Source organism: Globicephala melas, chromosome 4, assembly GCF_963455315.2.
Source record: "Globicephala melas chromosome 4, mGloMel1.2, whole genome shotgun sequence".
NCBI classification, from domain to species: domain Eukaryota; kingdom Metazoa; phylum Chordata; class Mammalia; order Artiodactyla; family Delphinidae; genus Globicephala; species Globicephala melas.
The window spans coordinates 395314-408079 of NC_083317.1; the positions used below are offsets into that span (position 1 = coordinate 395314).

A 12766-nucleotide genomic window follows, 5' to 3' on the forward strand; every position below is an offset into this window, starting at 1 on the left:
GCTGGAACCCTTATTCCCATGCTTTGTGTTTCCACAGTGGAGGGACGTCCCTGGAGAAAAACTTCCAGCCTTTTTCCCTCTCCCAGGGAAGTGTGAATTGGTGAATTTAGGAGAACAGACAGGGTTGACCATGCTCAGCCTCCTCTGGGTACACTTTCTGGGGTCAGTAGGCTGACAGGCATCCATCTGCTTGTTGGCACCTGGCTGCATGGTGCTTGGTGGGACAGCTCTGTGGAAGCTGCAGTTGTCCCCCTGGGCCAGCGGCTGGGAGGTCTATGTGTCTGATTTAGCGGTGGAAGTAGCTAGCCGTCTTGATCGTCCATCTAAGCCGTGTCTTCCAAACTAGTTTCTTCTCTGTAGCAAGGCTGGTATTGTGATATCCAAACCTCTTATTGCTGCGTCTTCTTCATTGGTTTCTGAACTGGGATAGGGAGAGGCAAGTGTCCTTTACTGACCATCTAACAGCCTGATATTCCACTAGGGGAAGGCGTATGTGTGCTTTCATTTGCAAATCCCCCCTTGCCCCCTGGCTTGCTGGGGTTCTTGGCACGGGGATAGGACTCAAGGGACGGGCCCAGAAACACTCACCTAGCTGGGGAAGCTGCGACCTGATGTCAGGGCTTCTGTGCGGAAGACGAAGAAATGGTGGGGCTGTCCGTGAGCTCCTGCAGAGCCGCCTTTGGGACCTCAGTGTCCGCACAGTTTCCCCCAACTCCGCGGAGCCCCCGGCTCCTGCTGCACACCCTGCGGTCACTTTATCCTCACCCAACTACCCCCAGTCCTTTCAGCACATTCTCCATCTTCCTCTCGCTTCCTTTACAGTCCAGGCCTTCCACATTTACTTCGCCGGGACCGCAAAACTTCAGGGCTCTCTCTGAGTGGCACAAGCTCTCCCAGCGTGGCTCCCTCCCAGGGCCAGGAGGTGCTTGGCACCGCTACCTCGAAAGCCCCACGGCAGAGCCTTCGGTCTGCCTGAAGATGCACTGCCCTCACCTGTCAGCCCCTCTCCTGCCGGCTCCCCTCTCCCGTCAGCCCCTCTCCTGCCGGCTCCCCTCTCCCGTCAGCCCCTCTCCTGCCGGCTCCCCTCTCCCGTCAGCCCCTCTCCCGTCAGCCCCTCTCCTGCCGTCTCTCCTCTCCCGTCAGCCCCTCTCCTGCCGGCTCTCCTCTCCTGCCGGCTCCCCTCTCCCGTCAGCCCCTCTCCCGTCAGCCCCTCTCCTGCCGGCTCCCCTCTCCCGTCAGCCCCTCTCCCGTCAGCCCCTCTCCTGCCGTCTCTCCTCTCCCGTCAACCCCTCTCCTGCCGGCTCTCCTCTCCTGCCGTCTCTCCTCTCCCGTCAGCCCCTCTCCTGCCGGCTCTCCTCTCCTGCCGGCTCCCCTCTCCCGTCAGCCCCTCTCCTGCCGGCTCTCCTCTCCTGCCGGCTCCCCTCTCCCGTCAGCCCCTCTCCCGTCAGCCCCTCTCCTGCCGGCTCCTCTCTGGTGTCATCTCCCCTCCTGTCAGTTGCCCTCCCATCAGCTCTCTCCTGTCAGTTCCTCTCAGGTGCCCGCCAGCGCCCCTTCTCCCCCCGGAAGCCTTTCCCCCGCGCGTCGCGCCCTCCGCGGGACCTCGCGGCCATGTCTCCCCTCACTCACTCACCTACAGCCTCCGGCCTCTGGCCCTTCCTCAAGGGCACTAGCCGCTCCCCAGACCTCCTGCCTTCCGGCCTCGGGTGGGACCCTCCCCAAGTGTCATTCAGTCTCAGGCGCCCCCTGGTGGCCTCGTCCTGGCGCTTCGCCCCACAAGTCGCTCCGAGGCTGACAGACTCCGGCGGCAGGCGTGACTGGCAGTCGCGTCCCTCCCGGCCTCGCCCACTCACCAAGCCCCGCCTTACCACCCAGTCCCTCCCACTCAGCGCCCCGCCCCCACGATCCCGCTTCGTTCAATGTTCTCCGGCCCCGCCCCCACCGCTCAGACCTTCGCGCTCCACCACTGAGCCAGCCGGCCACGCCCCGGACCCACCCTCACCGCTCTCTGATTGGCTGCGCGGGCATCTTCCCATCGCGTTCTCCGGTCACCAGGTTGTGGCTGGTCCGGTTGCGGGGCGCAGGCTGAGGGGAACCGGGAGCGCGCGGCGGTCATGACGGAGGGCACGTGAGTCCCCGCGCCCCTCGAGAAGGGAGGGCGCGGTCGGGGGCGCAGCGGAGGGGTCTCACTGGGTCGGGGGCTTCCAGCGAGGCTGCTGCGCCGTCCGGCCCCGCCCGCGGTCAGTGGAGACCTGCGGCACCGGCCCTGGGGGCGGCGAGGGGCGGTGAGGGGCACGCTCTCCTCCGGCGGTGTCGCCCGGGGACCTTCTGGGGCCGGGCCGAGGAGAGCCGGGTGGGGCTGGGGGTCGGGATGGGGACCCGGACGTGGGCGGCGGTCCCTGTGGCCTGTGTCTCCTCTCCTGGGGAAATGATGGCGCGGTGTTTAGGTGCAGAAGCGCGCCAAGAGGGTTTTTATTTTGCAGGGTGAGGGAAACAGTGGTCTGCTCGCAGGTCGTTGGGGTGAAACGGGAAGTTCGTTGCGCCTCTGGCCTCTGACCTGGCGAGCAGGTCACTTGAGCACGATCGCTTCCAGGTGTCTGCGCCGAAGAGGGGGACCCTATAGGACAGAGCCCGCCACCGACCTCAGCCGCTGGCGTCTCAGCAATGAGAGGGGGAGGCAGACGTGGACATACTTCCAAGGAGAAGAAGACCCTGGCCGAGGGCAGTCTGGCCTGGAAGCTCACTTACTGGGCTTGGACACCGTAAGTGTTGATTCTGCTCGCCACGTGCAGTGTCTGGGACGCCACCAGACACCCACCTGCCTCCCTTCTTGGCAGTGGGCACCAGGAGCCGGTAGGGAGCCTTAAGCAGCTAGATGTGAAGGGCATTTTTTTCTCTGGTAAAACAGAAGGGATGTGTACTGTGCACCTGTGTCTCGTGTCGCCAAAGCTGTTTCCTACCGGAGTTAATCGAGGTAAAGATGGAGCATGAAGTGAATGGGCCCCTTTGCTTCAATCCCTTTATCACTAAGCTGTGTGTAAGAAACTGCTCTAACTTCGTTTTTGTTCAGAAAAAGAAGTTTCTGATCTAGTGAATTTCATAAGAGAAATTCAGTTAGTTAGAGAGTATGACATAGAAATGGGGTCTCCCTGTCACTGTGCCATCCCATGGCCCCTGCCCGAGGGAGGCCTGAGTTCCAGGTCTGGGTGGGCATCAGTGCCCCGCCCCACACACTTGGGCACCTGCTTTATTCAAGATGTCTTGGAGAAGTTGTGAAGAAATTTGCAAATGTGTGACTGGAACGCAGAACCATGAGAATGTGGAACCATTCATTTGCTAAGATTGGCAATACCATCATCAGAGTTTTAGGCCTTTTCTTGAAACAGCTGAAACTTTCAAAGCAATTCAGGTTTGTCACTTTGACTTGGTCTCTAAGTGCCAAGGCCTCCTCTGGCCTAGCTGCAGACCACTTAGCCCTCCACTCCTTTTTCTTCTTTGCAGAGGGGTTACTTTAAGGACTTGCCGAAAGCCCACACAGCCCGTGAGGGGGCTCTCAATGGGATGACGTTCTACGCTGCACTGCAGGCTGAGGATGGCCACTGGGCGGGTGACTACGGTGGCCCGCTCTTCCTCCTGCCAGGTAGGAAGGTGCTGTTGTGGCCTGTGGGCGGGGCCACCCTGGGGCATCCTTGGCGTCTTGGCTTGCTCTGGTTCAGGCCTTTGGTGAACGTCTGAGGTGTGAATGCGTGAACAGGTGAAAAACTGGGAGCTCACATAGAAAAGAGCTGGGGAGGTTGCCCTGTGCCTGAGTTGTCCTGCTGTCGTTGCCAGGGGATGGGAGCGAAGGCCCAGCTAGCTAGCATTCTGAAAGAGGAAGCAGGGGGTGCTTTGGGGGCCAGGGGAGGCTCTTGAGTCCCAGTGCAGAGCAGGGGCATCAGTGGAGGGCCTAGCCTATGCCAAGGTGCAGAGGTGGGCAGGAATCTTAAGTCCTGTGTAGGCAGCTTGTGTGTGTGAACTCAGCTGAAGTGCTGGCCAGGAGAGCTCAGCTGGGACCTGTAGGTGCAGGTTGGTGAGTTGTAGGAGGACTGCAGTTGGAGCCCTTGGGTACTGAACTGGTTTGGCTAGACAAGTCTGTTTTGCATCCTGGGAATGTTTCTCTGAAGAAATGCTCAGCTTTGTAATCCAGAAAATTCCCTGCATTTATGCAGAAGGACCTTTTCCTTTAGTGGCAGTAGCACTGGGAGTCCATCAAGCTCCCATCTCTGCTTTGACTCCAAGCCCTGCTGCCTCCTGGACTGTACAGCTTTGTATCTTCCTGACTAGGGACCCAGGGGCCTGACCCTTGGGGACAAGTCTTTGGGCTTCCTTCCCTTGGTCTGACCTGGAGCCTGTTGAGACGTTTCCCAAGGATCTTCATGGGGAAGCAGTGACTGCACGGGCTTGCTCTGACCCTGGGCAAGGTGACGGGACTTCACCATGCCTTGGCTGACTCATCTGTGATGTGGGGATGATGGGAATTGGGTTTGGTCCCATGTGCCTGGCACCAGGCGCTCAGTGGGTGATTGGTCATGGGGACACTGCATTGGTTTGTGCCTGCTGCTGTAGCTCTGGGCTCAGCCTGCTGCCCCACCTGCCCTCTGCAGGCCGTAGGTTGGGGCTTTCCTCTCTCCCTCTGGACTCTGGACAGACCATCTTTCTCAGGTGGACACTGGCCTGTTTGGGGGTGCCGTCTCAGGGTTCTTCCATGGCTGGCTGAAGTTTGACCTGTCTTTTTCTGCTTTAATTTGGCAAATGCTCATGGAGGTCATGACTCTGTGTGGCCCGTGTGGCATTGAGCATCACTGTGGTGATCACTGACTCTGGGGTTGGACCTCCTGGGCTCCAGCCCCAGCCCCACCACTTAGGGGCTGTGCCTCAGTTTCTTCGCCTGTAAAATGGGGAAGACCTGCTCTGCTTCCTGCTTGTGTGTTTCCCTGTCTTGACAGCATCATACCTGTTATGAAAGGAGATGGGCTTATTTCTGTGAACCTCTGTGCTGTCTCCATATCTATCTGCCTTTCCAGAGTGTGCCTGTGTGGGTGTGTCTACTGGGGCTTCTCATGCCTCTGGCTGTGGTTGGGCATCCATTCCATGACACATTGTTGCTGGGGCCTGCCTGAGACCCCGTGTGCTCGGTGCCGTGGGCACGTGACTGATGGAGCCTAGGCCAGGGGTAGGGTGGAGGGGCGGGGGGTGCTCAGGAGGGTTAGGCTGGGAACAGAAGGTTCTTTGTGGGTAACATTTATTGTTGTCCATCTTGCAAAGTGATGTGTGCTATTAAAATTAATAAAACAGGAAAATGTAAATGTAAGCGAGTAAACTACCCCATCCAGGGATGACCTGTTTAGTGTTTCTTTCCCGTAGGCACGTCAGTAGTGTGGGACCTTGGGAGTGGCTGGGTGGGCTCTGCACGCCCCATGTGATATGTGTCACGTGTGCTGTTGCTGCTGCGTCTGGGGCCCCAGTTCTAAAGTCCCTGATGGGGCCGGGAATAATAGCCTTCCCAGGCTTGTTTCCACAGGAAGGAGACCCTAGCGGACAGCTGCCTGTTACCTGGGGTTCTCAGGAGGAATGGGGCCTGGGCTTGGCAGTGCTGAGTGCCTGCTGAGGAGTATGTTTTCTGCCGCACAGGCCTCCTGATCACGTGCTACGTGGCGCACATTCCTCTGCCGGCTGGATACAGAGAAGAGATTACACGGTACCTGCGGTCGGTGCAGCTTCCTGATGGCGGCTGGGGCCTGTGAGTCTGCCCATCCCTGCGTCGCTGCGTGTGTACGCATGCACGTGCACCCCTGTTCTTATGTGGGAGATGCACCTGTCAAGGGTGGGGTGACTGCAGCTCTGGCCCCGGGTGGGCAGGGAGAGCCTGTCAGAAGTGAAATGGGCTGGAGGCTACATGCAGGCTGGGTCCGGGTTTCCCTGGGGCTCTCAGAATGGGCCTGTTCACTTTCCGGGCCTCGGTTTTGCAGCTCGCGTTGTAATGAGTTTCATGACTGATTGAGAGACTCCTGAGACCCATATAGCACAGTGAAGACCATTTGCTGTCATCACTAAGGCAGAAGAAAATTGTCCTTGACCCTGGGATGGCAGCAGGGAGAGGCAGGCCGGGCAGTTCTCCCCATGTTTCAGCCTGCCTTTCTGTGGTGTCGCTCGCTCTGGGAGCAGGGCCCTGTCCCAAGGTGGCCAACTGCCTGCCCACCTGGCTGTGGGGCCCTGGTGCTTCTTGTCCTGCAACCAGGACGTTGGCCCCTCCTGGGCTGGCGAACTCCACACCACCAGCCTTCCTTACAGAATCCTAGGAGGACAGCTCAGCTCTGCTTGCCTCCTGGATGGGGTCGTGGGCATCTCGAGCTTCAGATCCCAGCTCTTTGCCGTCTGGGTCCTGGGACAGACTTGAGGTCTCACCAGTGCCTTCGCCTGCCCTGGCATGCTGCCTCTGGAGCTTGCTCCGTGGGCTGTAGTGATGTAGGGTCTGCTGATGGGCCACTGCCTGGGGTCATGTTGATTCAGCCATGGGAGGTAAACGGACAGGGCCGGGCAGGTCCTGGAGGGAAGTTTTGCTGTGCTCTGCAGCATGCGGGATCTTAGTTCCCCCACTAGGGATCGAACTTGAGCCCCCTGCATTGGGAGAACGGAGTCTTAGCCGTGGGACCACCAGGAAAGTCTTGAGGGCAGTTTTGGAACTGCTCAGGTGTCATGGAGGTGCAGGAGCTCCTCCTGGAGAGTGGCTCTTCTGGATGCTTCTCGTGTTGTTACGTCATTCTTGATTTGCTGGGGAAATTTAACGGAAGCGTTGCTTAATTTCTTACGAGTAATGGAAGACGTCATTTTCTCACCTGTCTCCTGCTTCTGTAGGCATATTGAGGATAAGTCCACGGTGTTTGGGACTGCGCTCAACTATGTGTCTTTGAGAATTCTGGGTGTGGGGCCTGACGATCCTGACCTGGTGCGAGCCCGGAATATTCTTCACAAGAAAGGTACACCCTGCATAGCACGTGCTACGTAATAAAGAGTTCACGTTACCTCAGCATAATGAGTGCTCGAAAATGGGAAATAGAAAGGTGCACCTGCACTTCACATACAGCAAAACACGTGAGCCAGGAAGGTGTCAAAGCAGAACAGGAGGAAGCTGTCTAACCTTGCCAGTAAATTTTTAAAACACAAATAAAGGTTGCCATATAATTCTGTTTGTTTCGCAAATGGGCAAAAGGACTCACGAACAACGCGCTCGTGCGTTGCTTGTGGGAGTTCTCCTTCCCGGGGGCAGCCTGGCCGCACGAGAGTGGTGGGAGCTGGTGGGGCTCTGCCTGCACCCTCCGCCCTCGCTCTCCTGTGTGTCCTATAGGGCTCCTGGGGTGACTCCCTCCCCTCGGCCTGGGGATGCCCTTCTCCTGCTGCCTCGAGAACGTTCACTGCTCCTCTGCAGAGCCCGGAGCGTCTCACCCGCCTGCCCTCCCCTCACGGACATTCCTCAGTCTGCTCGCCCCCCCTGCTCTGTGCTCGCACACAGGGGCTTCCCATCAGCACCTCGAAGCCCCTTCCTGCTTCAGGGCTCCGCATGGGCCGCTTCGTCTGCCTGGGATGTCCCACCTTCCAGCCAGCCCCGCTGCCTCGGGGGTTCCTTCTCACGCTTCGCCTGGCACCTTGCATGTCACTTCCTGACCTGCCACGTTGGGTTACGCCTCCTGCTGCACTTTCTCACGAGCCTGCATTCTTCACACGTGTGTTGCTCTTGTAACGAATCCATCGTCAGCTTCTGGGCTCACTAGTGTGAGGTCCCAAGGCTGATTTCTGGTTCCTTGTCTGGGAAGGAATGTCTTCAGGCCATGCTTCCCTAGTAGCTTTGTGGGTTCTTTGCCTTCTGCACACCTGGGTTTGGGGTGAGACCTCCTTGTGAATCGTGTCCAGGATGGTTTTTCTGTGCTTGGGACCAGTGCTGCTGGGAATGGCTCCAACACGGGGCCACAAGCATCCCCACAGCCACAGTCCACATCCGTCTGCTGCGTGGGTACAGTGCTGCGCAGGACAGCCAGGTGGACTCAGGAGGGAGAAGGCCGAGCGTGCACAGTCAACTCCCTCATCACCTCCAGGCCCGTGTGGACAGGGGCTGCCGTGTGCGCCTGGGCCTCTCACCTTCCCAGCTTCTACTTCCTGGGGGCAGGGGCCAGATAGGCTTGTTCTGGGGAAGACGTCGGTCCCACCCAGCAGCCTTGGTGTTGGGTGGTCCCGAGTGGTTCTGGAGCCTGCGTCTTACCACAGGGAGAGGATCCTTAGCAGGCCCGCCTTTTGAAGGGGACCCGATTCCTGAGGGTCTCGTGTTCACAGTCAGAGGCAGGTGATGGGGCCTGTTCTCTCCCCACAGGTGGTGCTGTGTTCATCCCCTCCTGGGGGAAGTTCTGGTTGGCTGTCCTGAACGTGTACAGCTGGGAAGGCCTCAACACTCTGTTCCCAGAAATGTGGTACGCTTCCCCATCTACGGTCACCACTCTCTTCGCGAGTAGAGTGGTGCCACCCTGGGTCACTTGCTGCCTGTTAGTCGGATGAGGGGCTGTCCGTTCAGTGGAGTTGGGTGGCGTTAGGCTCCTGGCAGAGCCCCTGCTTGGCTGAGTCCTACAGACGATAGGAGGGAGGGAGGTGCAGGGGCGTTGGGCCATGTGGCAGGTGGGTGGGGTCCCGCCTCGCTGGTTACAGAACCTCTGGTGTGGGGCGTGACGTGCTGCCTTTGTTGCATAGATGCCTGTGACTGTCTTGTTATGGACATTTTGAGCATCTATAGAAATAAAGGAAAGGAGGTGATAGCCCATGCAGGCCTCCCCAGCCCAGTGTTGGGTGTGCCGTGCTGACTGTCCCCCTTGTCTTTTTTGTTGGTGAATGTTAAAGTTGATCCCAGACATTCTGTTTCCCCTGCGAACTCTTCAGTGTGTGTGTGTTTTTTTTTTTTGTACGCGGGCCTCTCACTGTTGTGGCCTCTCCCGTTGTGGAGCACAGGCTCCAGACCTGCAGGCTCAGAGGCCATGGCTCACGGGCCCAGCCGCTCTGTGGCATGTGGGATCTTCCCGGACCAGGGCACGAACCCGTGTCCCCTTCATCGGCAGGCGGACTCTCAACCACTGCGCCACCAGGGAAGCCCTCAGTGTGTTTTTTAAAGATAAGAATTTTCTTCTAACAGAACTACAATAGTGCTTAAAAACTCAGCAAAATCAACATTAATTCCATATTGTGTGATACTTATAAGCCAGAGATTTTAAACATTTTGTGAATATCTAATGAAGTCTCTGGACATGTGTCCCGAATACATTCATATACATATAAGTACCCCAATATCACCTTCAGGAGGTGAGGTCCCTGGAGCAGGGAGCTGTCAGGGAGGTTGGGGGGCCCTTGCGCTAGGGGACTTCGGTAGAGGAGGGGTGCGAGGTGAAGGGGCCGATCAGGAGATGACAGCAGGGGCCTGATGAAAGGGCCGACGGCCCAGCCTCCACCGGGGCAGACCTGCCCAAGGCTGGCCACTCTGGAAGGGGCGGGAAGTGGTCTGGGGCCATTCCAGCGTTCCTCACCGGTGGGCCTGCTGGCTGGACCTCGGACCTACCCGGTGTGTAAGGAGCCGCAGAGGAAGGCACTGAGCAGGCGCTGGGAGGGGTGTGGTGTCAGAGGCGGGTGTGGGGGACTGCGTTGGCTGCATCCGCGCGCCGCAGGGCCCAGGCCGTGGTTGCCGGGCCTCTCGGTAACTAGGGCACTGCTAGTCTTGGCGGAAGTTGTTTTGGAGGGCATAGGTTAGAGTGTAAAGGGCAGGTGTGCAGGATGAAGGACCAGAGACCCTGAACCGCTTCAGCTGCAGGAAAGCTGGAAACGTTATCCAAAGTGTAGCAAACGCCCTTTAAAGTGAGTGGAGGAGCCCTCGAGAGTGAGACCAGGTGTGGTGGGGCTGAGGACACCCGTCCAACCGTTACGCCTGGGAGCAGGGGAGGCGGGCTCACCTCCCCATGGCCTCCACGTGGCCTCCCCTCTCACTCGTGGATGGAGGCTGAAAGGGGCGGGTGGAGAAAACAGCCCAGGCGCGCCCCTACCTGGGAGGCTGGCAGAGCCGTGCTCACGTCAGGCTGCGTATCTGGGTGAAGCACAGCAGAGGTAACGATCAAAGACACAGGCCTTGAGAAGATGTGGCAGTCCTGAAGATTTTTATTTAGGAATAGTTTTCAATTTCCAGAAAAGTTGCAGAGATAGTCCAGAGCGTTTCTGTAGACCCCTCTCTCGGTATCTCCGTGATTAACGTTTTTGTTACTGTGGCACGTTTGTCACAACTGGGAACCCACAGGCAGTCCTCACTGTTTAGGAGCCAAGTCTCCTGGCTTTAGGAGGCACCTGGTGAGCCAGGAGAAGTTGTCGGCTTCTGCGGGCTGCGCCCCTCAGGAGCACGGCTGTGCCCACTTGGGCCAGAGACAGCCGTCCACCCCGTGTTCAGGCTTGAAAGGGCCCCAGGCTGCAGTGGTGGGGGGCCCTGTTGACACGCTGTCCCGCCAGGCTGTTTCCTGAATGGATGCCCGCGCATCCCTCCACCATCTGGTGCCACTGCCGGCAGGTGTACCTGCCCATGGCCTACTGCTATGGTACCCGGCTGAGCGCTGAGGAGGACCCGCTGGTCCAGAGCCTCCGCCAGGTGAGCCTGACCACGTATGCCTGCTCTCGGGGGGCCCCACGGAGCCGAGAGCCCCACAGAGTGGAGCGTCCACCTCCTGTCCCTAAATGACTGCCTGGGGGCTTGTGCAGTGGGATGGGCTGCAGGGCACCTGTGAGCAAAGGCCAGGCCCCAGTGTGTCCCCGGGGAGCAGCCTTGACGTGGGGCTTGGGGAGCAGGGTGCTCATCGGGGCCTGCCCTCGGGAGGGCAGGCAGCAGAGGGGACGGGCAGGTCTGGGGCTGAGGCGCTGCCGCCCTCAGGAGCTCTACGTGGAGGACTACGGCCGCATCGACTGGCCGGCGCACAGGGACAGCGTGGCCCCCGATGAGCTGTACACGCCGCACAGTTGGCTGCTCCACGTGGTGTATGGTGGGTGCCCCCAGGGGCTGGCTGGGCCCCCCGGGGGTCGGTCGACACCTAAAGTGACAGGGAACGCGGAGGGACACGGCCCTACGATGAGTCCTGGCGTTGGGGTCCTGTGGGGACAAGGGGGCCGGCGTGCACACCTCGTGTCCAGCAGACCCACCTGGGGCTCGGGCTCCTGGACAGAGGATTCGGAGCCCAGGGCCTTGAGGGGCCGGTAGTTCCTCCTCAGTGGGATAGAAGGGGCGGGACCCCACGAGGCCAGTCCAAGCCCATCTCCCGTGGGTCCTCCTGGCTGCTCAGAGCCGAGTGGCCTCCCCTTGGAGCCTGGCGGGTGCTGTGTGCGCAGGCGGCCACGTTCCCCCTCATTCATTCGTTCGTTCCCTCACTGGTCCTGCAGACGGGCCCTGGGGTGGGAGCCGGGACCCGCCCTGTCGGCACTGGGAGGCAACAGGCTCTGCACGGCTGCGGGGGCTGTAGGGCAGCACCAGGATGCCAGGGAGGGGGCTGCACCAGCAGGCAAGGAGAGTGGGTGAGGGGGTGGCAAGGGGGGGCCCAGAGACTGGCCGCTGTGGGCCGACCACGCTGGGGGGTCTGTGCTGGGGCTGGGACTCCTCTCCGTGTCTGGTGCCTGTTGACGCCCCCCCTCCCTCGCAGCGATCCTCAACCTGTACGAGCGCCACCACAGCGCCGGCCTGCGGCAGCGGGCCATCCAGAAGCTGTACGAGCACATCGCAGCCGACGACCGCTTCACCAAGTACCTCAGCATCGGCCCGGTCAGCGCCCCTCGCCCACTGGCTGTCTGGGCCTGGGGTGGGCGAGGACTGGGGGCGGGTTGCCCAGAGGCCTGTGTCTATGGAGCTGGGAGTGGGGGTCTCCCTGGAGGTGAGGTCTCCCACTGGAGGCGGTCACGCCTTTATGTGGGACCTGGGCCTCTGATCCCCCAGGACCCCTGTGCTTGGCCCGCCCTCCCGTCCCACCACCTGGTGTGTCTGGAGCACTGCTTCTTGAGGCCACCTCCTGAGGTCTCTCTGGCCGGTGGGGTGGGCTGCTTTTCCTCCCCCGGTCCTCTCCCCTTCCCCAGCCCGAATAACCCACCATTTGCCTTTCTCCTATGGGGTTTGCAGGGCCAGGGTGCTTGCGTTCCACTCCTGATTGCTGTTGAGGCTGGTGACTCGAGGCGTGCTTCTCAGAGCCTCTGGGCTCCTGACTCTGCTCTGCCCCGTGGGGCTGTGAGCCTGGGTGGCCAGTGCAGGGTCGGGAGGCTGGCCCGCAGCCTTAGGGCACTGGGTGCAGGAGGCAGCGCTGTAGCGAGCCTCGGGCGGCTGTGACCGTGGCCGCCGTGCTGGGTCAGCCCACGGCTTCTCTGTGTGAGCCCAGTGGGCGCAGTGCCCATGAGCCCCACGCGTGGCCCTGCTCCCAGGTGTTTTCGAGGCCGGGTGGTACCGGGGGGCGCCAACTGCCACCGCCCCACCGAGGGGCCAGTTGTCTCCCTTTCAGCGCCAGGGGGTTCTGCGTGGGCTCTGGCCTAAGGCTGCGTAAAGCAAGTTAGAAACGCGCTGTAATCGGACCTTGGCCTAGGAGGCCCCGGGGTGGGAGAGCTGGGCCTCTAGAACATCTGCTCTGAGCAGGCAGGCCCTGCGCCTCTGGTCTCACCTCCTAGTCGCTCCGTCTCTCCCGTGGCCCTCAGC

General features: G+C 60.2%; 1 protein-coding gene across 2 annotated transcripts in view; it reads left to right on the top strand.

Moving 5' to 3' along the window:
- The first annotated feature begins 2021 nt into the window (after positions 1-2021).
- Positions 2022-12766, top strand: part of LSS (lanosterol synthase) — a 42453-nt gene continuing 31708 nt past the window's right edge. Inside the window, exons 1-9 of one of the 2 annotated variants that reach the window (XM_030835654.2) lie at positions 2022-2125; positions 2591-2759; positions 3499-3637; positions 5668-5776; positions 6892-7013; positions 8399-8495; positions 10558-10693; positions 10973-11081; positions 11733-11851. In XM_030835654.2, coding sequence (XP_030691514.1) covers positions 2112-2125; positions 2591-2759; positions 3499-3637; positions 5668-5776; positions 6892-7013; positions 8399-8495; positions 10558-10693; positions 10973-11081; positions 11733-11851 — 1014 coding nt within the window. In that variant the 5' untranslated portion in view covers positions 2022-2111. The other variant, XM_060297672.1, reaches the window with a different exon arrangement.